This window comes from Vipera berus (genome assembly GCF_964194415.1).
Source record: "Vipera berus genome assembly, chromosome: 2".
Taxonomy (NCBI): Eukaryota; Metazoa; Chordata; class Lepidosauria; order Squamata; family Viperidae; genus Vipera; species Vipera berus.
Genome location: NC_138203.1, coordinates 120,578,931 through 120,606,183, shown reverse-complemented (window position 1 = coordinate 120,606,183; position 27,253 = coordinate 120,578,931). Strand labels below are relative to the sequence as shown.

The 27,253-nt window shown below is 42.6% G+C and overlaps 1 protein-coding gene across 1 annotated transcript in view; it reads right to left on the bottom strand.

Moving 5' to 3' along the window:
* The window catches only part of DNMT1 (DNA methyltransferase 1), a 40,208-nt gene extending 30,753 nt beyond the window's left edge, over positions 1-9,455 (bottom strand). Inside the window, exons 1-4 of the mRNA XM_081320343.1 lie at positions 9,367-9,455; positions 2,204-2,246; positions 1,958-2,065; positions 36-312 (exon numbers count right to left, since the gene is read on the bottom strand). Coding sequence (XP_081176469.1) covers positions 36-312; positions 1,958-2,065; positions 2,204-2,246; positions 9,367-9,413 — 475 coding nt within the window. The 5' untranslated portion in view covers positions 9,414-9,455. The remainder of the gene's footprint in view (positions 1-35; positions 313-1,957; positions 2,066-2,203; positions 2,247-9,366) is intronic.
* Positions 9,456-27,253: the final 17,798 nt, after the last annotated feature.

The following is a 27,253-nucleotide window of genomic DNA, read 5'->3' as shown; positions in this document are numbered from 1 at the left end:
GCAAATGTCTGTTAAGTAGATAATACACATCTTACTTCTATTCTCACTGTTGGACTTGCTCTTCCTGCCTCTTCGAGCTTTTGGAACAAATGGTGAAGATAATGGGGTTGAGGAGGAAGATGAGGCAGCCTCTTCAACTTCCATGCCGCTTTCCTCCTTCCCCTTGTTCTCCGCTCTCTCAGAGTCTTCATCACTGCCATAGCCACCATTTTCTGAGCATCCATTGAGCTTCTGGCCAAATGCCAAGTTGTCTCCATTTTCTAAAGACAGTTCTCTATGGAGCAGGGCTTTGACTTTGGCCAGGTAGAGTTCCTGTAGTAGAAGGGAAAGACTCGGTTGAACATATTTATAGATGAAGGGGATTTCATTTGTGATTCCATGAGACGCTGCCTCCTAACTAACCAGGATCATCTCTTTAGCATAATTCATTTTAATTCTATAGGTTTCAGTTCTTAAATTATGAATGTCCATATTTCCGTTTAAAAAAAGAAATAGGGACAGCCATTTCCATGCTCATGGAAGTAGCTAGTTTGCCAATAATCAACAAAAGTATTGGTTTAGGAAATTTATGAGCAGGTTCTTACTATGCTGATAACATGCATGTTTGCACACTCCATCACACGGAGAAAGAACATTGTGTGTGTGAAGACTGTAAAAGGCATATCTTACTTTGTTATTCTACTTAAGTAGGTTAACTAAGATAATCACAATTTAGTAAATCCCTAGTTATGTTTTTACAGATTATTTAAGTAGCATACTTAAATTGTTATGAAAATAATTTAATATTAATATCCAAAATATGAATGGAATCCTCACTAATGATGTATTGATCCTATTATAAAACAATCTAAATGACTCATTAAAAAGACAGATTTCAATTTCCCCAGCATAAATCTGGAATTTTAAAATTTAGCTTTAGTGGGAAATTGTATACAGGTAGTAACAGTTCACTTAGTGACCGTTCAAAGTTACAACGGCAGGGAAAAATGTGGTTTATGATCACTTTTCACACTTATAACCTCTGGCAGCATCCCCATGATCATGTGATCAAAATTCAGACGCTTGGCAACTGGTTCACACTTATGACGGCTGCAGTAATGTCACAGGGTCATGTGATCTCTTTTGCAACCTTTTGACACGGAAAATCAATGGGGAAGCCAGATTCACTTAACAGCCGTGTTACTAACTTATCAACTGCATTGATTCACTTAACAACTGTCGCAAGAAATATCGTAAAGTGGGCCAAAACTCACTTAACAACAGAAATGATTTGCTCAAATGCGGTCATAACTTGAGGGACGACCTGTTTTGACATTTTATTTTATATTTTACTTAAAAAAGTGATCTCGCAATATTGTTCTTTGCACAGTGGAAGGATGTAAAAAGTTTCAAATTCCAGGAGCAAAACTGAATATTGTTTGAAATAATACAATTCTACAAGCAAGAGACAATTTTCTTGTAATGACATCCTTAGCAAAGTAAATACTTTACTGAATTTAAATATCAGCAAATTTAGATGCTCAAAAATAATCTCTTTTAAAACTGAGGCTGTGGGGGTTCTGAATGATCAGGTCTTCTTATAACAGGGCCAATTATACATGTATTAGTAGCATAGGTTTGTATTTTGATTTCAAGACTTACTTTGAAAAGCTACATAAATTGATAGCAATTCTCAGGTCATGTCTTTCTTCCTATAGATTAATGGTATATATGAGAAATTTTCAGATATGCTTAAATCACAAAGCAAAAGAATTTGTTTCCTCTAGCACTGTGCCTTGATCAGATGTTCAAGTTAAGATACGCAACGAAAACTTGCAGGAACAAAATTAGACTTGCAGCAACCATGCATCCTCTCATTCTGAAATCACTGTTAGCATTCTGAACATTAATTGTAAGGCAGGCAAAGCAAACAAGAGTTGAACAAAATGGGATGAATCTATTTATCTTGATTACCCACCTCAGAAAGTTCCTCTTTGTGCAACTTGGTCTCCAGATCTTTCAACTGATTTTGAACATCTACTTGTAAGAAGCCATGTATCAAACTCAGCTTTTCTTTAACACATTCCTAAAGCCAGAAAGGAGAAAAGACTAGGTGAGTACCACAGCTAGTGACCAGGTCTGCAGAAGCTTCCCAAGCAACAGAAGCAGAAGGATATTTCATGACTCTTCATGGGAAGGGTGCAGTAAGAAGTTTGTTACTTACTCTTTCACCAAGACCATCTTCATCCCTCTCTAGATCTTTCAGCCTGTTTTTAAAGCAAAACACAAAGACATCACAAATTAGTTTTCTATTTTGCCCTCTTGACTTTTGGAGGAAATTTCTCCTATGAAATGAAGGCCAAGTTAGAAGATCAACAACCGATTTAGATATACACAACCCCTTTGATCTGTGACTTTTATCACAGTAGGATATACGGTAGTTCCTAGTGGAACAAATTCAGAAATGACTCACTGACACTGTCATATTGTGCCAAGCCAAAGTTTAAGTATGGTTTGTTGAACAGGTTACTGTTGGCTTGATAGACATAAAAACACAAATCCATGAACAAGCCAAACCACAGTTTGGCTTAGCACAATATTTGTGAACAAGACTGTTGTGGGCAATCAAAGGAGATTCTTCACTGAGTGAAGATCTCAGCATTCCATGAGTGCAATTCTTTTACATAGAAAGAGGGAGTAGGTAAACTTGAGACTTCCTCTGGATTACTATTAGAATCCCAAGAAATAAAGGATCACATTAAAAATACCCTTTAGGACTGCAACAATATTTGTCATGTTGTGCTTAGATGGGGGGCAGCTTCTAAAGTAAATGAAGCCCGAGGTCATTAGCACTAAAGATCGGTGGAAATATCTGACAGTCAGGAACAGTATTTGTGTTACACTTTAATCCCTGGAAGCATAATTTAAATATATTTTGATTGTGCATCTTGCTAAAAGCAATTCAGACGGTGCTTGGGTTGAGGAAAAAATTCACACACTTTTAGAAGATAAACTACCTCAAGTACTTGCACTGAACATAATTAAAACTGGTGATTGAGAATTGAACCCTCATATATCAATAGGTCTAGTGCAGGCATGTCAAACTGCTGGCCCATGGGCCAGATGCGTCACGCAGAAACCGCACCCACCCCATTGCTGGCAATGGGGAAAAAGTCATGATACGTTGCATGACGTCACGTGACGTCGTGAGTTTGACATGCCTGGTCTAGTGTCATGTGAAGTATGGTTTGGCAGGTATACGTTAAGGATAAAATGGTCTAATTTAAGATAAGTGACCCACTCTTCATTCTAGGGAAACAAGGAATCCATATATTCCTCTTCCTCATTAAAATAGTTGAACTTAAAAAAGCAGTAAACTCCATTTGTTTTAAAATCAGGCAAAATCACTTCTTGCACTGAGAATAGGCTGGCTGATCAACATGACATCCAAGAAACCCCCAAACCAATAGGATTTGTTAACATTATTCCTCTCATATTGCATCTACCAGGTTCTAATGGGACCACCTTACATACATATGCACAGCTTCCTTTATCCAGAGCACCTGCAAATCCCTTAGGTTGTGCCAAAGGAAAATACCTGTACCAGGAAGTAATAGGCCTTTTCTGACCTTCTTTAGCTGACTGGAAAAACCACTTAGCTCCCATTGTCTTAGTATGAGTAAAGCAGTTCAGCTGGCAATAAACACTAATGTAATAAAAGTAACTAGGTTCATCCACGGCCAAAAAAGAAGAAGAGAAAACTAGCTTGATTTAAACCATCTTTCCTATACTTGATGAGAACTTTTGGGCTACAAATCCAACCATGCCCGGCTATCTCAAGCAATCAAAGGGCTTGAAGGAGGCTGCAATCCAAATTATCTTGAAGCTCCCAAATTGGGGGGAAATTCTAATTAACATTCTAATAGGAGTAATCAAAATTAAAGGAGGAAAAAAGTCTACATCGATTAATATACAGTATATCTCAAAAAAAATGAGATGGTGTTAAAGTTCAATTCATAGAGCAAATACCCAATTCATCCCTTTATTAATAATCCAGTTTTGCTCACATTACAAAAAAGATGTTGAGACTTTGGAAAAAGTGCAAAGAGCAACAACTAAGACAGGGGTGCCAAACTGCCGGCCCGTGGGCTGGATGCATCATAGTGAAACCGCGCCCACCCCATTGCTGGCAATGGCAAAAAAGTCACGATACGTTGCAACACGTCATGTGACATTGCGAGTTTGACATCCCTGAACTAAGATAATTAAGGGCCTGGTGATTGATATGAAGAATGGTTGTAGGATTTGGGTTTGGCTAGTCTAGAGAAAAGAAGAACTATGGGAGACATGATAGCAGTGTTCCAGTATTTGAGAGGTTGCCACAAAGAGGAGGGGGGTCAACTTATTCTCCAAAGCACCAGAGGGCAGGACAAGAAACAATGGATGGAAACTAATCAAGGAGAGAAGCAACCTTGAATTAAGGAGAAACTTCCTAACAGTGAGGACAATTAACCAGTGGAACAGCTTGCCATCAGAAGTTGTGGGTGCTTCATCACGGGAGGTTTTTAAGAAAAGACTGGATAATCACTTGTCTGAAATGGCATAAGGTCTCCTGCTTGAGCAGGAGGCTGGACTAGAAGACCTCCAAGGCCCCTTCTAGTTCTATTCTGATTGAATGTCATCTTAGAGGATGCTTCTAATTGGCAAGAGTAATTCCACAACTAAGAATAGTTCTCTTAATTTCTATGCAGCAGAGGTACAGAGAGCCCAAAGCCTCATCTCATACTTCAGATTGAAATCTATAGCTGCCAACACAAAGGTAGAGGAAGCGATTATAAGCACAGGTAATGATTTCCACACACAAATACAAACAAATCTATTCATAGAGACACTGAAAAACATGCCTTAGGTTAGGGCTTCAACCTTTTTTTACAGGAAACACTGTTTTTGTGTTATTTGACTTCTTCTGATCCCTTCTTTATTGTAGTACCAGCTAAAATAACCATTTCACTAGATTACTAATGTAGTAAAACAAGACAAACTGAATGCCCAGTTTTCTATCTGCTTTCACCTAAAACTATATCATAAATTGGAAATGTGAGAAACAGAACACAAGATGTGGATATCGTGGGAAAAGAGTTTTCTTCTGGCTCAAAGGACTCTTTGTACTACTGACTTCATAGTTCAGAGTGAGCACACTGCCCCAGACAGAATGACATGCAAACAGGTAAAAAGAAATTACAGGTAGATTCTGGGCCACAGATTTCCTATCTTCTTTCAAAACAAAACAGTAGACGGTTATTGAAGAAGATATTAATATATTCTTCTGGATCTTATCATTCAACTGTGTCTATACCCATGCAAGAGACTGGTCCCTATGAGACAACAGTGTTAAGACCCTCTTTGGATTACATTTCATTTACTCTCATGTGTAAAGATAGTCAGAAACATGATCAAAATGTCAACAGCAATATCAGAGACCAAAGTATTTCTACTACTCCAGTGAAGTCAAATGCTTTCCTGTGGAGGCACATCAGGGAACTGTCCTCTCCATATATATTTTGTCAGTACTATTCTGGTTATATAATTTAGCAAGCTATACGGCTATTCTGTTGAAACTCAAATACTTTGGCCACCTAATGAGAAGGAAGGACTCACTGGAGAAGAGCCTAATGCTGGGAAAGATTGAGGGCAATAGAAGAAGGGGACGACAGAGAATGAGCTGGCTGGATGGAGTCACTGAAGCAGTAGGCGTGAGCTTAAAGGGACTCCATCGATGGTAGAGGACAGGAAGGCCTGGAGGAATGTTGTCCATGGGGTCACGATGGGTCGGACACGAGTTCGCAACTAACAACAACAACGGCCATACTGCTTTTTTTTACAAAGACCTCTTCATTCAAAAATTGGCTTTTTTTTCTTTGCCTACTGCCCTGATTGGGGAAAAAAACCTCTCTGGAGACTCCAGATACATTTCAGGTTGGAATTTCCAAATTTATATCCTAGAACTAATACAGACCAGGTTAAATCAAAGAAGGATGTCAGCTGTTATTATTATAGCACTTTAAGTACACTATTCATCACCATTTAAAGTGGGCTATACTTACTCCGATTAAAGTGTTTACCTTTTGACTTTTTATTCATATTCTTCATAATGCTGCTTGGCCTTACTCTGTAAAAACATCCCCACCTTCACCTGGTATGTAATTAAAATATTTAAGCTTCATGCATTTGACAGCTGGGTCATACTTATAAAAGTTTTTACTAGTACTACAACTACTACTACAAAAAAAACCCTAGCTTTTAAAATTGTAACAAATCTTTTTTTCTGCAACTGGCAAAAAAAGTTATCCCTCTGTGCACCCACTTCCTCTCATCTTTAGCCACTATGGTTAAACTTGCCACAAAGCTAGTTGGTTTATGTTCTTAATCACCTGCACAATCACTCCAATATAAGCACTCTTTTACTGTTTTAGCTTGAGTACAAGATTTGTTTAGGGTCAGGCAGCAGAACTTTAAAAAAAAATCATGGGGGCAAACCTTGAACCATCCCTTGCTCCACTGTTAAAATAAATTCTTTAAATAATTCTCAGCTGAGAATCAGTTTCATTCTACAAAATCAATATGCCGCATGGCTAACAATTACTGTAGCAATAATAAAAAAAAGAATAAATTTTAGTTTCTTTCTGTCTTTTCTGTTTCCCCATATTTTTTTTTAAAAAATATATTTTTAAATGAAAGCAACCTCCTGGACCAGTGACTTGTCACAGTAACCAAAAAACCTTCAGCTTCAGGTTGCTTCTTGATTAATCATGCAATTTGTAAATTTCCTGCCAAAGCAAACTAGCTGAGGTTTCATTTTAAAACATTCAACCAAAGCTGTTCAAAATTTTACTCTGTGACTGTATTTCTCTACAGTGGACTCATTGCTCCCCACTGGCAATACAAGGAAAGGGCAAGGGAGCACTCCAAGGTGCAAGAAAAAATTAAAGGACTTTGCTGATACAAGGTTTTATGACTCTTCTGTTATGACCATAAACCACGTCAAAACCAAGGGTGACAGTTCTATAATAGAAATTAGAAGAAGCCAAAGAGATTTTATTCAGATAGAACGGTTGACTTGGATGGAATTTCATTACAAATCCTGCCAAGACTGGCAATTATGTATTACAACTGTCATGAAAATGGGAACAAGAGAATAGAGTTGAGAAAAAATTCAAGTGTTGATGTTCTGTCTGAAGGGCAGGTGAGCAGGTTCCTGCCCATTGTGACTCCAAACAAAAGCAACACAGTCTCTGTCAGAAGGAAGGAGATACACAAATAGATGTCCCATGTGGTACATCTAGTGTGCTTAATCACAACGGTCATAGTAGTATGGTATCCTTAAAGGTAGTACGTTAGCTTGCAGGCAATTTAATGAGAAGCTGAAAAAGAAAGAAAAGGAACACTTCTTCCAAGCTCTCCATGGCTGCACAAAAGTCAACTCATTCCCAATAAGCACTCATTTTTGGCTCCATTTTGCAGGCAGGTCTGAAAAACCACCTAAAGTAGACTTGAGAGCTGGAACACAGAGATTTAGCAGATACTAAACTAAAGAAGCAGGAGAGAGCAACATTTGTTTTGCCTCAAAATTTATTTTTCAGCAAGAAAAGAAATAGTTGTATATATAATCTGTTTTCTAACAACCTTAATAGGGCTTATAGAACTTAAAGCCTAAAGCTGATGAATGGTAAAGATCAAATATTTTCCCATAGTACAAAGAAACTGACCTATGTCCGTAGCAACACTATTGGAGTGAAGAGGCTGGGTTGGGGGAAAGAGACGAAGAGCGCTTCATATGTTTCTCTGGTGGAGGATAATAGCTATCCATTCCAGTGAAAGCGAGGAAGCAAAAGGACTTAAAAAAAGACAACTTGTTTTGAACCAACATGATAATGTGCACAGCACTGATTATTTGGAGCAATTGTCAGATAATTCTGCCCAGGGAAAGAGGCTCACAAAAACCCACCTCCATTAGAAAGAGCCAGGTTCCATTGAAATGCAGCGCGCTGCTGGAAGTGCCAGAGCAGAAAGCCACCACCCCATCCTGCAAGCTCATGATTGCCAACAACCCAACCCATGTCATTTCCCCCCCCCCCCTTATTTTTATGCAGAAGTCAGGGCATGTTAACCAATGCTTCCTGAACCGCGTGTGTGCGCCTGCGTTAATCCTTGCCCTAAACACAAACAAATGTTCCCGCCAAGATGCGCTTTCAACTGGAAAAGAAATTCGTTTTCACTTCCTGTCCCAGATGGCAAGGGGTGGCATAAGGAGAAAAAAAGGAAGGGCAGAGGAAAGATGAGGCCCATATGCTTGTGAGATATACAGTGGCTAATTTCTGATGCTCTACGCATTCCCACCTCCACTCAAAAAGCAGCTGGCACCTTTGAATGTTTTTAGTAAATCCCCTCACTTTTTTCTCCTCTTTTTTCTTTCTTTCCAATAGTTGCCTTGGAGAGAGACAATTCGACCCCAGGACGGAAGGCCCTAAAACTTGATAACATATTTATTTTAACTGATTTTGGGAACAAATTAAAACTAAGTTTTGCCACTTGACAGGTATGGGGGGGAAAGCACTAAGGAGAAGAAAATAGCGCAGAGGTCAAACAATCCTAGGAACAAGAAACAGAATACATCCCCATTCCTTTATCCAAGTAAATATCTTCTCCCTCCAACGGGGGAAAAAAAAAACATTATGTAAAGAATTTGAAGGGCCTTGCACTTCTGGTCCCTATCACTATCTGGGAGAAATATCCTTTTTTTCAAACTAAAAAAACACAAAAATGCTTTCTCCTAGTTACCCCCCCCCCCGCAAAGAGACTCAGAAATCCACTGCAGGCTATTAAAAGTGGCGGGGGGGGGGGAGGGAGGGAGAGAAGAGAACTAGCACCTTCCTTTACTTCTCTCCATACAGTTCCGGGCTCCCTTGTCGCACTTCCCCCCCCTTCGGGAACTTTTTCGCACCCTGCGTAACCCAACGGCCGCGCGGCACGTCCGGGGAGGCGGAAGATCGAAACCGGGGAGCCCGGGAATTGTCAGTTTGGAGAACGGAGAGAGAGATTCACCATCAAGCAGGAAGAGGGTAGAGGAAGCACGAGGGGTCTCGCTCCCCTTGCCCCGAAATGCAAGTGGGGGGGGGGCGACTACGGGGACGATGAAGGGGGAAACCCCCCCTCCTCCCCGCCCAGATTAGAAGGGTGCCGAAGACCAGCCCCAGCCTCCGCAGGAGCTGTGCCCACGGGCGTGGGGGGGCGGGAGAGGTCAACGTGCCCTCGGGACAGGACAGGGGAGCGAAATAACCTCCGGCCGGGGATCCGCCGGCCGAGTCCTCCCCGGCGCCGAGTACTCACCGCCTGCGCAGCTCCTCCGGGGTCAGCGGAGCGGCCTGGGCGGGCATCGGGACCGGCAGGACAGCAGGCAAGGATCCGACGGGAGCCGATTTGGCGCGCACCGGGGAGGGAGGGGGCGGAGCGGCTTCGGGATAGACCATCCTGCACAGGGGTGGGGGAGGAAAGGGGAGGGAGGAAAGGGCGGAACTTATCAAGTCGCCATTCAGGGAGAGGGAGAAACCAAACGGCGGGTGGGGGGGAGGAGGGAGAGAGAAGCGGACGGGTGAGCGGGCAGCGCGCGCAGAAGCTGCCCTGTGCAAAGCCGGGGTTCGTTATTTTCGGCTTTCTGGTTTCCAAAAGCAGCTGGCTCGGTGCTGCCGGGAGAGGCAAGCTGCAGGGCGCGGGAGACCAGTATTTCGGCTTTTTCTCCCTGATTTTAGCTCAAGCAGCCTTTGCCCGTAGAAACTCGTTACAGATAATAGCGTAGGAATTTTGCTGGTTCAGTTCAGTCCGGCACTTTTCCTGCTTCCCCTGACCACCTGGAAAATTCAAATAAAGAAGGCAGTAATCTTCCCGTACAGCTTGTTCCCGCAGTATCTGAATATTCCAAACATGTGGCCATTCAAATCGTGGGCTGAAGCTCTTTTTTAAAATCACTGTGCTTTCCTGATGCGCAGTTATTTTGGGCTCAGCGATCCATATTCTGCTAATATTCATCATAGATTCCTTAATATATTTGGACTATATTTGACTAATAGAAAAGAATATCTGTACTTCAGAACTGAACTGTAGAGTTTTGGGTGCTTTCTGAGCTTGGTTACTTGCAGATATTTCATTACTAGTTCAAAATACCTTGAATTATGGATCTCATCAATCTTCCTCACTACCTATTTTCAGTGTGATGGACAAATATACCAACAAATGAGAGGAACACTCGGCATCACCACTCATCAGAGACCGTAATGCAATCTCTAGATATTATAGCATTCCGATGCATAGAACTAAAAGATTGGATCTGACACCCTTATAATAAAAAAAGAACAGCTAGAGAAGACACATGGAAAAATCAAAATTTTTAAAGGAATAAAATTCACAAGAAGAAAATAACACTCTTCCTGGATATCTTCATCAGCAGAGGAAATGTCAGCAGATCAGAAATACTATTGAAAAATGACCCCTACTAACCAAATGCTCCATTACCAAAGTAACAATCTACCATAGCACACAAACCATCTAAAGCCCTCCAGAACATCTTAAAAAAACCAAAAGACCCAGCAGCTCAAGAAGAAAAAACATGAGCCATTTACAACATATAGTTTAAGAACTGTAATAGCCGCCATGTAGGACAGACAGGCAGAGGACTAGCTGAGTGCATCCATGAACATCAACTAGCAGTCAGAAGACAGGACAAAAACTTAATTTCACAACACATCGACAGACTTAATTATAGTTTCAGCTAGGAAACTTTCAGCATCCAAGACAAAGCTAAATACTAAGGAATTCCTGAAAATTTGGCACTCTGACAAATCAGCCATTAAGAGGCACATAAAGATTAACCATATTTATGCAACATTCAAAAGAGACAATAAAAAGCTAAGAAGGAAACAAAAGACCAGAACACATCCTCTCCAGCAGCCAACATCCAGATAAGAAGGGATTAATACTAGACAAACCATCAGGCAGAAAACAATATCTTAATCAAGAAACTATGAAGCAGACAAACAGTCAAGCAGACAATCAGAACAATACCCTAATCAAGGAACTACCAAGGCAACAACCACATCCCACCCACACTGGCAGGCCAAGCTTCTATATATAAATGGAGAAAACCGCACACTTACTAGCATTGATGATGTTACCTAATCAGGTAATTAAATGCCTGCAAACTAAGATCAGAGCACCAAGAATTTGATATTGCCTTGGATGAATAGTGAGACAAGAATTCACCATTCTGTATGCATCAGATTTGTTCTTTGCCAAGGCATGAGCTCCCAGTTAATTTCTCATATAATCCAAACAGCAATTTTGACTTTTACAGCTCATCCCAAGAAAGGAGGGGGGAAGGCCCACCTGGGCCTGTCAGCATTTGTTTTTTTCTTTAGGCCTCTCTTTGTGTCTCTCCCACCCTCCCATTTATGTGGCAACTGGCGATGGAAAGGGCAGGGTCACCATAGGCAAAATTGAAGTCTAATTGCAGTACTGTATTGTATAGGCAAGGGGACGCGGTGGCTCAGTGGGTTAGAATGCTGAGCTTGTTGATCAGAAGGTCGGCAGTTTGGCGGGTCGAATCCCGAGTGCCGCATAACAGAGTGAGCACCTGTTACTCGTCCCAGCTTCTGCCAACCTAGCAGTTCTAAAGCACGTAAAAATGCAAGTAGAAAAATAGCGACCACTACGGTGGGAAGGTAACAGCGTTCCGTGCGCCTTTGGCGTCTAGTCATGCTGGCCACGTGACCACGGAGAGGTCCTCGGACAAACGCTGGCTCTTTGGCTTTGAAACGGAGATGAGCACTGGCCCCTCGAGTTGGAAACGACTAGTACGCATGTGCGGGGGAACCTTTACCTTTACCTTTTAGGTAGTATTTATGTTACAATCTGATACAACTAATGATATAAATTCATCTGAGTGATCCAGAAACTCCTAGTGTTGAGCCCCGTGGGCCCGACACACAACGGAGTGGGGGGAAACCCAGTGCCGGTCCGCCACCTCCCTTCCAATCTCCGCACAGGCTTGGGCTGCCAGCAGGAGGCCAGTGGAACACTGAGAGCTCTCTGCGGCGGCCAGGGCCAGTTTCGGGCTTGCCGCCTCCCCCCCCCGTTTTTTTCACTGGCTGGGCCGCCGCCAGGAAGGCAGCAGAACACTGAGAGCTCTCTGTGGAGGCCAGGCCTGACTTTTGGCTTGCCGCCTCCCCCCCGTTTCCCTCACTAGCTGGGCCGCCACTGGGAAGCCAGCCGAATGCTGGGAGCTCCCCGTGGAGGTTGGGGCTGCTTCCGGGAAACTGCCAGCCAATGGGTTGCTGCCGGGAAGCCAGCAGAATGCTGGGAGCTCTCTGCGAAGGTCGGGGCCACTTCCGGGAGACCACACGGTTGAAGGACCGTGGCACAGGATGACCCAGCATTGTACTGTGGGGAGAGGAATCCCCGTGGCATCCTTATGGCTGAGGGCATGGACCTCCCTGCAGTGGCTGTGGGGAGGGGAACCCCTGAAACTCAGGCCACGGAGCACAGAATGGTGGGACGTTGCTGCTGGACCTGCACGCCTGTTCCAGAGGAGAATGGAGGGCCTGAACGGCCACTTATGTGGTCTTCCCACCGGATGCTGGCCTGTGGACCAGGGGTGGGGCTACGAATCCGAATGGCTAGGTAAAGAGCTGGGAGCAGTTCACTCCCAGCGCTGACTTTTTCTTTCCATGGAATAAAGCATCTGTTACTCGTTCCTGTTTGCTGGTAGTTGTTTTCAACCCAAGGAGGACGTTGTGACAGTAAGTCAGCGCTCACCTTTCTTGTTCACCTTTCCAGTCCCATCGTGCTGTTCAGGCATGGCAGAGGGAACACAAGGGGCTGCCCCAGTGGCTGAGGAAAGAGAGCCAGCTGGAGCTGCAGCACCAACACCTGCTGCAGAGCCAGGGGATGCCCAGCCATTGGTGAGACCCAAGGTGCGGGACCCATGGCCTGCAGCCACGGTGAGTGACTCCCAAGAGGCAGGGGTCCCAGTGCCTGGGGGGGAATGGTGGTTTAGCCCTGCACTTAGCCGCCTGGACCCTGGTTGGGCACATACACTGGGTGCCAGAGGGCCTCTGATGGAGTGGAGGGAGAGGCATCTCATGGAGGAGGACGAGGAGGAGGGGAGCAGACCATGGACATCCTGAGGGACCGGTTCGGCGAGGTGGGGTACCAGGATCCCCCCCTCATGGCCTAGGCTGGAGGCTGGTCCTGAAATGGTGCCGTTGTCTCGGGCCGAGATGCAGCCGGTTCAGTCAGAGCCATCTCGGTTTCATATGGCCAGCCCAAGGTTCTGGGTTTCTCCTGGTCTTGGTATTCCCCAGGTGGGAGGTCCCGACTTGGGCGTCCTGACAACTCAGTCCTGGCCCGGATGGGAGGGAAGGTTGTTGGCAGACGGAGTACCCACCAGGCAGACAACGAGGTCATCTGGAACTCTGGACTGGCGGATGGCAGGCCCCAGTGACCGATGTTTCTCCCCTACAGACGACTCCATATGAGGAGCAGGGCTGCCTTTGGGGATGTGGGGCCCGGGGTTGCCTTGGGGTCTGCCACCAATACCGGTATCATTTGATGGGAACCCGGACCGTCTAGCAATGTTCCTTACCCACGTCATCAGCCATCTGGACCAGTATGCCTGTTTCTACCTGTCCCAGTGGGTGATGGTGGTGGCAGTAACAGCTAGGCTACAGGGTGAGGCAGCGGCTTGGGTGGCAGACCTCTATAGCGACCATGCAAGGTAGCTGGCTGATGCTGGCTTGTTCCTGGAAATGCTGCAGTCCAGATTTGACATGTTTCCCGGGTCCAATGGGCCGAGGCAGAGGTACTGGTGCTGAAACAGCGGGGTCGGTCCGTCATGGAGTACGTCCGTGACTTTCGACGAGTGGCCGGCAGGCTATATTCGTGTCTGGAACATCTCCTGATTCATCACTTCCGGGCAGGCCTGGATGGGGCCTTGTGCCAGGCATGCATCTTCAGGGGTGTTCCAAACTGGCTCCAGGAGTGGTTCCAGGTGGTGGTCGAACTGGACTTGGGACTGCAGGAGTTCTGGAGGAGAATGGAGGACCCACCCATGCTCCGGAGGGCAACAGAGAGACCAAGGGACGGAGGACCCAGGCTTCAATACCAGGGTCCTCTGGCCCACCTCCTTGTCCACCACTCCAGTGTTTTCAGTAAAATCAACCAGGGCATCGGGCGGCAGAGTGTCTGGTTCCTGTCCCATGAGGTGTCCCATCGATCTCTGGGAAAGTTGGCGCCACACCCAAGAAGGTTGCAGAACGGTTGCGGGCAATGCAACAACCAGAAGGGGAGGCTCCCCAACGGCCGCCTCAGACAGGGGAAGAAGCAACATTGCTCACCAGATACCAGCTGGTGGCCTATGATAGTGCAAACGACTTAGCTGAGGATCCCATGGTGAGTGAGCCGATATGCCCTTTTTCTGTTCCTATCGCCCTAACGAGCCCACAGACGGGTCACAGGGGGACGTACAGGGCCCTGATCGACTCCAGTTGTACCAGCTGTCTCATTAGTAAGGATGTGGTAGCCGAAGTCGGGTTCAGGGTGAGGCAGTTAGCTAACCCGATCAGATTTGAACAGGTGGATGGGTCCCTCTTGGGGTGGGGGGAGCTCCGGTCACTCTCGTAACAGAACCTGGGGCCGAAGTTCCTAGGGCCCTTCCAGGTCGTACAGGTCATTAATCCGGTGACCGTGCGGCTACAGCTACCCAGGTTTCTGGGAAAAATGCACCTGGTTTTTCACAGCAGCTTGCTGAAACCAGTTGAGGAGTCGTCCCATAGACCAGTGGAAGGGGAACCAGGGCCTTTGTCAGACGACCTATATGAGATCCAGTAGGTCCTGGACTCCTGGGTCTGACGGGGAAGACTGCAATACCTGGTACAGTGGAAGGGGAAAAAGGGAAATTTTTTTTATTTATGAGCCATAAATGGCAGTATAAAACACTTCTGAACTAATTTCATAGTAGCCACATTGTAATCATGTATTGGGGTTTTCTTGCTTGCAAAGTTCACGTGTCTGTGTTTGCTGTTAACGGTTGCCCTTGTAACAGCTTGGGGGTTTTAGCCAGACTTAGAGTCTCCTGCTTGGCCATTGCCTAATTTAGGCGGGAGCTGTATTACTTTAAATCTATTGGCTGCCACCTAGTGGCCAACCGGTTAAATAGAGGTGCAAACGCATGCGTACTTCACTTCTGTTCCAGCAGCTCAATAAAGCATGTTCCTGTTTTCACCTGCTCGTCTCGCCTCGTGCTTCGAACCAACGCAATACATAACACACATCACAAGCAGATTTACATTTGACATATAATATTTTAGTATAGCTTCTTTTCAAAGCTACTTATGGGAGAATATCAAATCTTGCTAATACTGTAATGTAGTTCTCCTTTGTGGAGGCATTAACAGAGTTGTAAAATAACCCCTTTGTTTTTCTCACTCTGAGAGTGAGATGAGCTATACCTAATTTGATTTATCATAAGTAATAAAGAATGCTCAGAATTTTGAGGTAATTATTTCTACCTATCAATATCAATCTATTGTTTGGAGTGCCCCCATAAGGCCCAAGAAGGAACCTGAATAAATAGTTGGGGAAGACCTTGGGGTTTCAAAGTTTAAAAGTTGCTGGGGCAAAATGGCTAACATGAGCTAAATAAAATGTATGAAAGACAAACTCCTTTGACAGTGGCTTGATGAGTTTACTTTTTTACCAAATGTAAATAATATTACCCCCAGTTAGCTGAAATTGGAAATGCTTACAGAAGCTATGCAAATATACTTTTCCCCCTTGTAATACTATATAGGGAAAATATATATTCTACATATAGTTTTGCATTTTTTTTCCCAGCAAGATAGCGCCAAAAGTAAATGCCTTGTGCATTTAGGGCAAAACCTATGGGCTCAAATCCCATTAAAGGGATGAATATAGAAGATATATTATGGAAGCTTCCTATGCCTGAATAGTCCCTATAAGGAGGAAGCCAATCATGTAGTGCCTGCTACTGGTCAGGATTTAATATAACACTTTTTTTTACAATCTTTTTTGTTCCTTCAAGTTACTGTTGACTCTTGGCAGCTTCCTGAACAAATCCCTGAAGTTTTCTTGGCAATATTTTTGGAAGTGACTTGCCCTTGCCTCCTTCTTAGGGCTGGAAGAGTGTGACTGGTCGAAGGTCACCCACATGGCTTTGTGCCTAAGGCATATCTGGAACTCCTGATCTCCTGATGCCTTAATTACTACACCAGGTTGGCTCTCAAAAATGCTTATTTAAAAATGCTTATTTTATCTCAGGGTCACCTGTTACACTTACTTCTCTGGAGTTTCCTTATACGATCTGTTATTTATTTGAATGGCCTCCTCATTGCTGTAACCAGTAAGTATCTGTAAGGCTCTTCACTAAGCAAGGAGACGCTTGGGACAACATGACCCCATGGACAATGTTCCTCCAGGCCTTCCTGTTCTCTATCATCTTCTGGAATCCATTTAGGCTCATGCCTACTGCTTCAGTGACTCCATCCAGCCACCTAATTCTCTGTCATCCCCTTCTTCTCTTGCCCTCAACCTTTCCCAGCATTAGGCTCTTCTCCAGTGAGTCCTTCCTTCTCATTAGTGGCCAAAGTATTTCAGTTTCAACTTCAGGATCTGGCCTTCTAAAGAGCAGTCAGGGTTGATCTCCTCTAGGACTGACCGGTTTGAATGCCTTGCAGTCCAAGGGACTCGCAGGAGTCTTCTCCAGCATCATAGTTCAAAGGCCTCAATTCTTTGGTGCTCAGCCTTTCTTATGGTCCAACTTTCACAGCCATACATTGCAACTGGGAAAACCATGGCCTTGACTATATGCACTTTTGTTGGCAGGGTGATGTCTCTGCTTTTTAGTGTGCTGTCTCGATTCGCTATAGCTTTCCTCCCCAGGAGCAAGCGTCTTTTAATTTCTTGGGTGCTGTTGTGACTCAGGGCCAGCCTGTGGGCCCGGCAGCCGGCTCCGATGTATCGGATGACTCAGATGAGGGGGAGGAGGGAAACGAACCGGCTGATGATGGTTTGGAGGCTTTGCAGAGCCCTCAGCCGGGGACCTCTTCTCAGCTGCGTGAGCCCGAGAGTGCGGAGGAAGATGACCCACAGCTGGCCCTGTTCAAGGACGCCCGACGCAGGAGGCAGTCGAGCAGGAACAAACAAAGAAAGGCTGCGGGACTCCTCGGGAGGAGGCACAGGGAGACCACGCCCTGAGCTCTCTATAAAAGGAGTGTTTGGGGAGGGGCTGGTTGCTGAAAGCAACTTTTCCGCTTGAGAAGACAAGCTCTAGTGTTTTTGTTAACTGCGAAATAAATCTTGGCAGATGCCTTTTAGCCTTGGACGCTCTCCAGTCTCTTCTTTCTGAATAGGGGTTTGCCTTATTACAAGGCCAGAAGAGGGCTGGTTCAGAACAGGTGCAGTGCCCATCTGCGGTGATCTTGGAGCCCAGGAAAATAAAATCTGTCACTACCTCCATTTCTTCCCCATCTATTTGCCAGGAATTGAGAGGGTTGGATGCCATGATCTTGGTTTTCTTAATGTTGAGTTTCAAGCCCACTTTTGCACTCACCTTCACCCACACCAAGAGGCTCTTTAGTTCCTCTTCACTTTCTGCCATTAGAGTGGTATCGTCTGCATATCTTAGATTGTTGATATTTCTCCTGGCAATCTTAATTCCAACTTTTGATTCAGCTAGCTCTGCCTTTCTCATGTTGTGCTCTGCATATACCGGTAAGTTAAATAGGCAGGGTGACAGTATACAGCCTTGCCGGACTCCTTTCCCAATTTTGAACCAATCAGTGGTTCCGTGTCCAGTTCTCACTGTGGCTTCTTGACCCACATGTAGGTTTCTCAAGAGACAAATAAGATGGTCTGGTACTCCCATCTCTTTAAGAACTTGCCACAATTTGTTGTGATCCATACAATCAAAGGCTTTAGCATAGTCAATGAAGCAGAAGTAGATGTTTTTCTGGAACTCCCTAGCTTTCTCTATGATCTAGCGTATGTTGGCAATTTGATCTCTAGTTCCTCTGCCACTTTGAAATCCTGCCTGTACTTCTGGTAGTTCTCTATCCACATACTGCTGGAGTCTAGCTTGTAGGATTTTAAGCATAACTTTACTGGCATGAGAAATGAGTGCAATGGTGTTTGAACATTCTTTGGCATTGCCTTTCTTTGGAATTGGAATGTAAACTGACCTTTTCCAATCCTGTGGCCACTGTTGAGTTTTCCAAATTTGCTGGCAAATTGAGTGTAGCACTTTTACTGAATTGTCTTTTAAGATTTTGAATAGCTCAGCTGGAATACTGTCACCTCCATTAGCTTTGTTTTTGCTCAGATTTCCTAAGGCCCATTTCACTTCACATTCTAGGATGTCTGGCTTGGGGTCAGTGACCACCAATCATGGTTATCTGGGACGTAAAGCTTGTTCTTGTATAGTTCTTCTATGTAGTTTTGCCACCTCTTTTTAATCTCTTCTGCCTCTGTTAGGTCCCTGCCATTTTGGTCCTTTATCATGCCCATCTTTGCATGAAACGTCACTTCATATTTCCAATTTTCTTGAAGAGATCTCTGGTTCTCCCTATTCTATTGTTTTCTTCTATTTCTTTGCATTGTTCATTTAAGAACGCATTCTTATCTCTTGTAGCTGTTCTCTGGAATTCTGCATTCAATTGGGTGTATCTTTCTCTTTCTCCCTTGCCTTTCGCTTCCTTTCTTTCCTCAGCTATTTGCAAAGCTTCCTCAGACAGCCATTTTGCTTTCTTGCATTTTTTTTCCCCTTTGGGATGGTTTTAGTTGCTACCTCTTGTACAATGTTGCGAACCTCCATCCATAATTCTTCAGGCACTCTGTCTATCAGATCAAATTCCTTAAAGCTATTTGTCACCTCTACTGTGTATTCCTCAGGGATATGATTTAGTTCATATCTGAGTGGCCTAGTGCTTTTCCCTACTTTCTTCAAAGAATGTCTTTAGGATCATATATTGGCAGATGCAGCCAAAGTCTTGAGAAGGGGATTAAGCCCTATACAATGGATGAAGGGACCATGGAAAGAAGGGCTCCATAACTGAAATTATTAGATGGGGAAAGGCTGTTAATTCAAGCAATAAATATTAGCGTACAAAATATATTTCAGTATTTGGGGTTTTCCCCACAAACTTTCATTTGTTAATCGTTCATGCTAGCAGAGCAGAAAAAGATAGATTGATAGATGATGTAATGAGAAGAAAATAGGTGGAAGAAACTCAGATGAACATTTTGGCATAATCCTCACATCATTTTTATTTATTTTTATTTTATTTTAATTTTATTTATATACCGCCCTTCTCCCGAAGGACTCAGGGCAGTGAACAGGGCAGATATATAAAAAAATACAAAAATACAAAAGTTAAAAGAAAATTAAGCATATGCCCGACTGCTTAATCATGCTTAATCCATAATGTGGTTTGTTTGGTTTTGAGTTTAGCATGTTGGGTAAGCCCATCCAATTGTGGTTTATTCATGAACAGTCATTAAATAACTATGAGTTGAATATATTATGTGAATTTATTTATTTATTTTATTTATTTATTATTGGGACTTATATGCCGCCCTATCTCCCGAAGGACTCAGGGCGGCTAACAACAATAACATACAATAAATACAGAAGTTAAGATAAAATTAAAATTAAAGGCCTCTGTACAATAAATTAAAATTAAAATAAATTAAAAATTAGAGTTAAAAAATTAAAAACATAATTAAAATCCCTGTCAGTCCAGGTCAGCCAGGTGGAAAAGGAGTGTTTTGAGGCTGCGGCGAAAGGACTGGAGATCTTGGGCCATCCGAAGCTCATGAGGGAGCTGGTTCCCCAGGGCTGGCGCTCCCACAGAGAAGGCCCTCCCCCTGGGGGTCGCTAGCCGACATTGTCTAGCCGACGGTACCCTGAGGAGGCCTTCTCTGTGTGAGTGTACTGGGTGATGGGAATTCGTTTCCAGCAGCAGATGGTCCTGCAAGTATCCCGGGCCTAAGCCATGTAGGGCTTTAAAGGTAAGTACCAGCACCTTAAATCTCACCCGGAGGGCAACCGGTAACCAATGCAGCTCACGCAGGAGGGGTATAATATGGGAGTATCGGGGTGCTCCCATCACTACCCGTGCAGCCGCACTCTGCACAAGCTGAAGCCTCCGGGTGGTCTTTAAGGGCAGCCCCATGTAGAGAACATTGCAGTAATCTATACGGGAGGTAACGAGTGCGTGGGTGACTGTGCGTAGGGCATCTCGGTCCAGAAAGGGGCGCAACTGGCGTACCAGGCGAATCTGGGCAAATGCCCCCCTAGCCACGACTCCAATATGATCTTCAAAACTGAGTTGTGAATCCAGGAGGACGCCCAGATTGCGTGCTCTATCAACGGGAGGTAACATCTCTCCTCCTATAACCAAAGATGGAACCTCTTGGACTAAACGAGATGCCGGTACGTAAAGCCACTCAGTCTTGGCTGGGTTGAGCCGGAGCCTGTTCTTTCCCATCCAAATCTGTACCGCTTCCAGGCAACGGGACATCACATCGAGGGCATCACTGGGTTGGTTCGGGGTGGAGATGAAAAGCTGGGTATCATCAGCATATTGATGATACCTCACCCCGAAGCCACGGATGATCTCTCCCAGAATTTAACTGGTATTTTGTAAAAGCTCTGGCAAAGCTTACTGCCGTGTTCTGAAGCTTATCTAACCACTCAGGAAAAAATATCATAATATCTAGATGGCACTAGGGATAACCTAAGATACTGGAAAATGTATTCAAGAGGCAGTGCCTGGAAACAGAAGTGCCATGGTCTGTCTTTGCAGTTTGTGTTTTGCTGCTTTGGTTTTTTTTATATGTTTTGACTCTATATCTGGCATACACTTTCTTTTCTTTTGCCCTTTTTCTGTTATGCTGGTTTTCTCTAGATTCTATATGTGGCAAATAAGATATACCTGCGTTTGTAAGTGGTGGTGGTGTCCCTGCTTTTATTTGCCTTTGTAGAGATATGTAGTACAGATGGATCTTTTACATATGTATATCCAGGGCTTTCTTTGTCATAGAATGCACAGAACGGCGTTCCGGCACCTTTTTTTGAACGGAAGAACCAGTTCCTTCTAAGCTGCCAGCGCAAGTACAGATATGGCTGCAGAACAATTTTGCGGACCCCCAGCAGCCCAATTCGTACTCCAGAGGCCTGGAAAAGGCCTCTGCCACCTGGATCTATGGCTGCGGAGCGATTTTGCCCCCCCCCGTGGCCCAATCCAGGTTCCGGAGGCCTTTTCCAAGCCTCCAGAGCCTGGATCCATGGCCGCAGAGCAATTTGCAGCCCCCCAACAGCCCAATCTGGGCTCCGGAGGCCTGGAAAAGACCTCCGGAGCCCAAATCTATGGCTGCGGAGGAATTTTGCGGCCCCTGGGTGCCCCGATCCAGGATCTGGAGGCCTGGAAAAGACCTCCGGAGCTCAGATCCATGGTCGCAGAGCGATTTTGAGGCCCCCCAGCGACAATGTGAAAAGAATACTATTGCCATTTCTACACTGTTGGTGTAATGCACCACTCTCCACTCTCTCTCCACTTTCTATGTGGTCAAAATCAGGCTGTTATAAAAGGAATGTGTGTATCAGAAGCCCATGCTATGGCTATTGACATATCCTGCTTTGCAAATGTGGTATTCATTTCTGGCCTGATGATTGGTTCCTACCATGGTTCTGGGTTTAGTTCCCACGTCTCCTGTGGCACCAAACCAGCCAGCATGGAAAAACCTATTTAACAGGGAGATGTAATGAGAAAGGGGTGGATTAGATATCGTTGAACAAGAACAAGACAATGTGTCTCACCTCCTGATGACTCTGAATCCTAAGTATGTGTTTAAAATAAGGTTTTAAAGTAACTAAATTGAGCCAAACAACCTGTAATTTGGGCATATATATTTTGATACATGTGGAAATGCCCACTAGGGGGCAAAAATATCAGAGGCCTCTCCTGTGAGATGCTGCTGTCCCTAAAAGCTAACTAAATGAAACAGGATGACCACTGGGCAAAATATGAATGCAACTCCCAACGGGGGAGCTGGTACATAATCCAGAAAAGTACTTGGTGGAAGCAGATGAAATTCAAGGCTCTTCTAATCTCTCCATTCTTTGAGTAAATACCTGTTCTTATTTTCAGAATGCTGCAAGAAGGAGGATTAAGGCTGGTGCCATTATTTTTAGGGCTGCATATATCTGCTACCCTCTTCCACCCAATATAATATGGCATAGAATCCATGTCGATAGTTGTTTTTTTTAAAAAAATAGTGATGTCCAGAAGAGCTTGGGATCCAGCTAAAAAAGAATTGGCTAGGAGAGAAATCACTGAGGCTAGTTGATGAGCAGAAAGATGGAGAGTTTGCGCCTCCTGACCTGCTAAAGGCATGTTTTTGTCACACCTGCAATGGATTTCCTGATCTCAAATTTTGTAAAAATGGCTAAAATTGCAAGCAGAGAAAGGGTCACATTTTGAACATGTGAAGATAGATGGGAACAGATTTATTTATTTTGTTCATTGCTGATGGAACTATGAATTGTTGTGGGGAAAAATAAGAGGGGGAAGGAATTTTAGATATGTCTGCGGCCTTGACTTATTTATAAAGTAATAAAGGCAGGATAAATAAATTAATACAATTGTCAAAACATTATTTAGATAAACAGAGATAAGTGGAATAAATGAAACAGCAGAAGAATTCTTTCTAAACTTTGGAGTTTATACTTTGCTTCAGGCTGCCACTTTTAATGATTAGCACCAAGATTTTGGCATTTTTCACAAGATACTTTTTTAAAGTATTCCCCATTCAGAAGTGGGAATGCAAATTTGGATCTAGTCAATTGCAGAAATTGTGTAAGTTGGTGCTTTCTTTTTTTAACGCATGTTTTATTATTATTTTTTACAGTAACAATCTTTAGTATTTAGTAAGCAACACGTTGTCTGGGTTTATATGTTTGACATTAATAGTAGTACAATTTCCATTCATACCCTTTATTCTGTTTTTCTAATCATTTATAACAATTTTCCCATGTTTGAAAGTATTCTGAATCTTGCTTCCCCTTCATTTTCAATATGAACCTATCCATTTTTGCACAGTCCAAAATTTTCTTAATTATGTCTTCTTCACATGGTATTTCTTCATTTTTCCAGTATTAAGCAAATGTAATTCTTGCTGCTGTTAATATATGTAATATTAAGTATACACATTTTTATCATAGTTTTCTGAGATTATACCTAAAAGAAATAATGCCGGTTTATAGTCTGCATGTGCTCCTATCATCTTTTCTAGCCACCTATGTATTTTTGACCAATAGTTCTTTGCTTTAGGGCATGTTCACCAAAGATGGTAATACATGCCTGGATTTTGTTTGCATTTCCAACAATTGCTAGACATATTTTTAAACATTTTTGCTAGTCTTGCAGGTGGTAGATGCCAGAACATTTTATATAAATTTTCTTTATAAGTACTGCCCTTGTTATTTTGTAGTTTGTTTCCCACAAGTTTTGCCATTTTTCTAACTACATTGTGCCCAAAGTTTTCCACCCAAGTTATCATTATTTCTTTAACTTGTTCATCTTCCATCTTTAAGTTTATCAGAAAGCTGTACAGTTTCTTAATCAATTTGTCATCTGATGACAATAATATGACCAATAATCTGGTCTAACGCTGTCTGGTCTTTGTAAAAACCATATATTTTTGCATCTTTTTCATATCTCATTTGCATTTTTTTATATGTTTTGACTGTATATCTGGCATACACTTCCTTTTCTTTTGCCCTTTTTCTGTTATGCTGGTTTTCTCTAGATTTCTATATGTGGCAAATAAGATATATCTGCGTTTGTAAGTGGTGGTGGTGTCCCTGCTTTTATTTCCCTTTGTAGAGATATGTAGTACAGATGGATCTTTTACATATGTATATCCAGGGCTTTTTTTGTCATAAAATGCACGGAAGGGCTTGATAGTATAAGACCCAGTCTGGCAGTCCAAAACCTCCATTTCCTTTTGCTTCTTGTAACATTTTCAGTCTGATTCTAGCTTTTTTCCCTTGCCAGATAAATTTCAATATTGATGTATTTAATTCTTTTAAAAAAAATTTTGTCAATTTTTATTGTATGAAATAGAAACAGTAGTTTTGGTAAAATGTTCATTTTCACAGTCACTATTCTTCCCAAGGTTGATAGTTACAGATTTTTCCATTTTTCCAAGTCTAGTTTTATTTGTTTTAATAATCTTATATAATTATCTTCTTTTATTGTTACACACCTTGCTGTTAGATATATCCCCAAGTGTTTAACCTTCTTAGCTACTTGAAGGTCTGTTTTTTCTGATAATTGGATTTTATTTTGTTTATCTGTGAGGTTTTAAACTATAACTTTAGTCTTTTCTCTGTTGATTTTCAGTCCTGCTATTTCTCCAAATTCTTCAATTTTTGCTAATAATTTAGGACTTGTCTCTAACGAATCTTCCGATATAAATACCAAGTCATCTGCAAATGCTTATAGTTTGTACTTTTCATTTTTTATCTCCATTCCTTTTGATTACTGGATCCTGTTCAACACTTCCAGAGTTAAGATAAATAATAGTGGGGAAGTTGGTGCTTTCTATAGCATGCTGGATCAAGATCCCTTTCAGCATTCAGTAAAAAAGCATTTACTGATATAAGTGTGCTGCAGTTATACTTTATTATACTGACAGAGTTTTTCTGACAAGATAGACTATAGTTCTTATCAGCCTTTGTTCAGCATCATCTTGTCAGATAATACAGTACATGTGGGCTCCAGAATTGAAAAAGCTGCAATATTGTTTTGCCATCAGAAGATGGGGCTATTAACTTGATCTTAAAACATTGAATTGCTAAACATTCAAATAGCATATATTTCTAGAAGAGTTATGAATTAATATGCTTTTGAGAAACTCTTTGCTTGTGGGGAGAAAAGGAGGAACATCTTAGAGTTTACTATTACGGGTTTTATTCCCTTGTATAATTTGTCTGAAATAGTATAGGGTTTCCTGCCTGAGCAGGGGGTTGGACTAGATGACCTCCAAGGTCCCTTCCAACTTATTATTATTATTAATTCCATCCAAGCTGGACACTTACTAGAGCTAAGAAATGGCATAGGAAATCAAAGAGAACCCTGAGGTTTGCTACTGCTGAAACCAACCATTAAATCTGAGTTAGAGAAAATAGCATATTAATGTCTTTCATTGATTAGGATTTGTTTTTTCTTTTCTTTTGTAAACCCACTTGGACTTGGCTGACTGCATGGGCAAATTTTAGGAATGGAGGGTTTGCATATGTTCATTTGCTGTATGTAAATGTTCAGATTATCATTTGTAAAATAAGAGCTTTCACACAATTGATTGTTTCCTGAGAGATATGGCAATGGCCAAGGTTTCCCCAAGGGTACTGGGTTAGGTAAGTTGACAACAACAACAACAACAACAACAACAACAACAACAGGACTAGGGATGATTCTACAGTACTGCCAGCAAGCCTGGATTCCCAGGAATTGGCATTGGCTCTGCGAAATTATCATATGGCTGTTAAGAGGAATTCTCAAGCTGTAGTTTTTCCCATTAAAACATTTATGGGCAACAAAAAGCCCCAGCCACATGAAACCTCTTTTTTTGTATTTGTCCCCCAGCTAGAAACCCTTTTCAATGGATTGCTGAACATCCATATCCTCTATTTTGAGAGAGGAAATACATTAAACTGTTTTGTAAACTCTAGGCTTATCACACTTTTAAAAAGATAAAGGTCACCCCACCCCCAAACAGAAAAATACAGCTAATCCTAGCTCCAGTCACATGCATGACCTGGCCCTGTCTGACCACCCCCTCTGTGCTGCTGCCCTATTTATCACATACGTCTGAAAATTACCAAGCGTGCTAGAATAACAGATCAATTCAAGGAGTTGCTGGTGAACATCTGTCAAAGATCCTCTAGTGTATCATCAGCAACTATGCCCTGGGCATCTATGAACAATTGGGAAAGGTTCACACAAAAGTGTATTCATCTTTAATGCCTTTGACAATTTTATCAGTGTTAAACTAGATATAGAATAGATAAATTTATTACTGTTCAAGACCAGTACAAAGGTAACGTAACCAAGCAGGGTCCAAAAGAACAATTAACAGTTTAGTACCCTAATTCATGGAGGGTTTTTTTGTTAACAAGGCTGGATATGACATACCTTTATGGCTAAGGCATGCAATTTATCTATTAATGCACATATGGCATTATGCCAAGGTTGCTTTTTTGTAAGGTTATGCAGATACAGTCATAACTGACAAAGAAAAAGAGAAATGCAAATTAATGGCAAGGAAATAGAATCCATAAGAAGCAACTTGTTAAATCAGGTTGCGATTGGTTAAACTGATCTAGTATTTGGTGTTCATAGAGTGGCCAAACAAATGCATTCTAGAAGCTTAGATGTATGGCCAGGAAAATGTCAACCTTTTTCATTGTCGCTTCCTAACAGCTGATATATAAAGCATATTGCCTCTGATTCCCTGCAAACTCTGTTTTTTTCAACCCTAGAATTTTTGAAATTCTCTTGCTTCAACTGAGAATAAGGATGTTTAGTAATTTAAAGATCCATGGGCTTCTAAGCAGGATAAATCTATGAGACAATGAGGAGAACCTCATTCAGAAACGCTATCAGTAGCGTTCTGGTTCAGGTCTAATTTGGTCCTACCATTATGATGTGGAAAAGATCATGTTAAACTTTACTGGTGTATAATCTTCTAGAAGTCCCAGATAAAAGTAAGCATGATAGGCTAGTCAACTAAAAATCCTGACATGACCTAAATATTGTCAATGGGGAAGTTCTTTTCTATTCCAATTTCTTCATCCAGGAAGTTTTATGTAAAATTCAAAGGTTGAGGTTTTTAAACTTTGTGTCAAAAGTCCAGAAGTATCTACCTTAAATCATAATGGATATGGCCTACCTCAGAAGAAACAAGTATACGATCAGATATTTTTATATATGGGAATAAACCAGTGAAATCAGAGGAAATGGGGAATACAAGAAAGAAACAAAATCAGTGTTAAACTAGCCTTCCCTAACCTGACATCATCAGATGTATTGGAAGTTCCAGGCAGGTTGGCCTCTGGTTGAGAAGAATGGAAGCTACATTATAT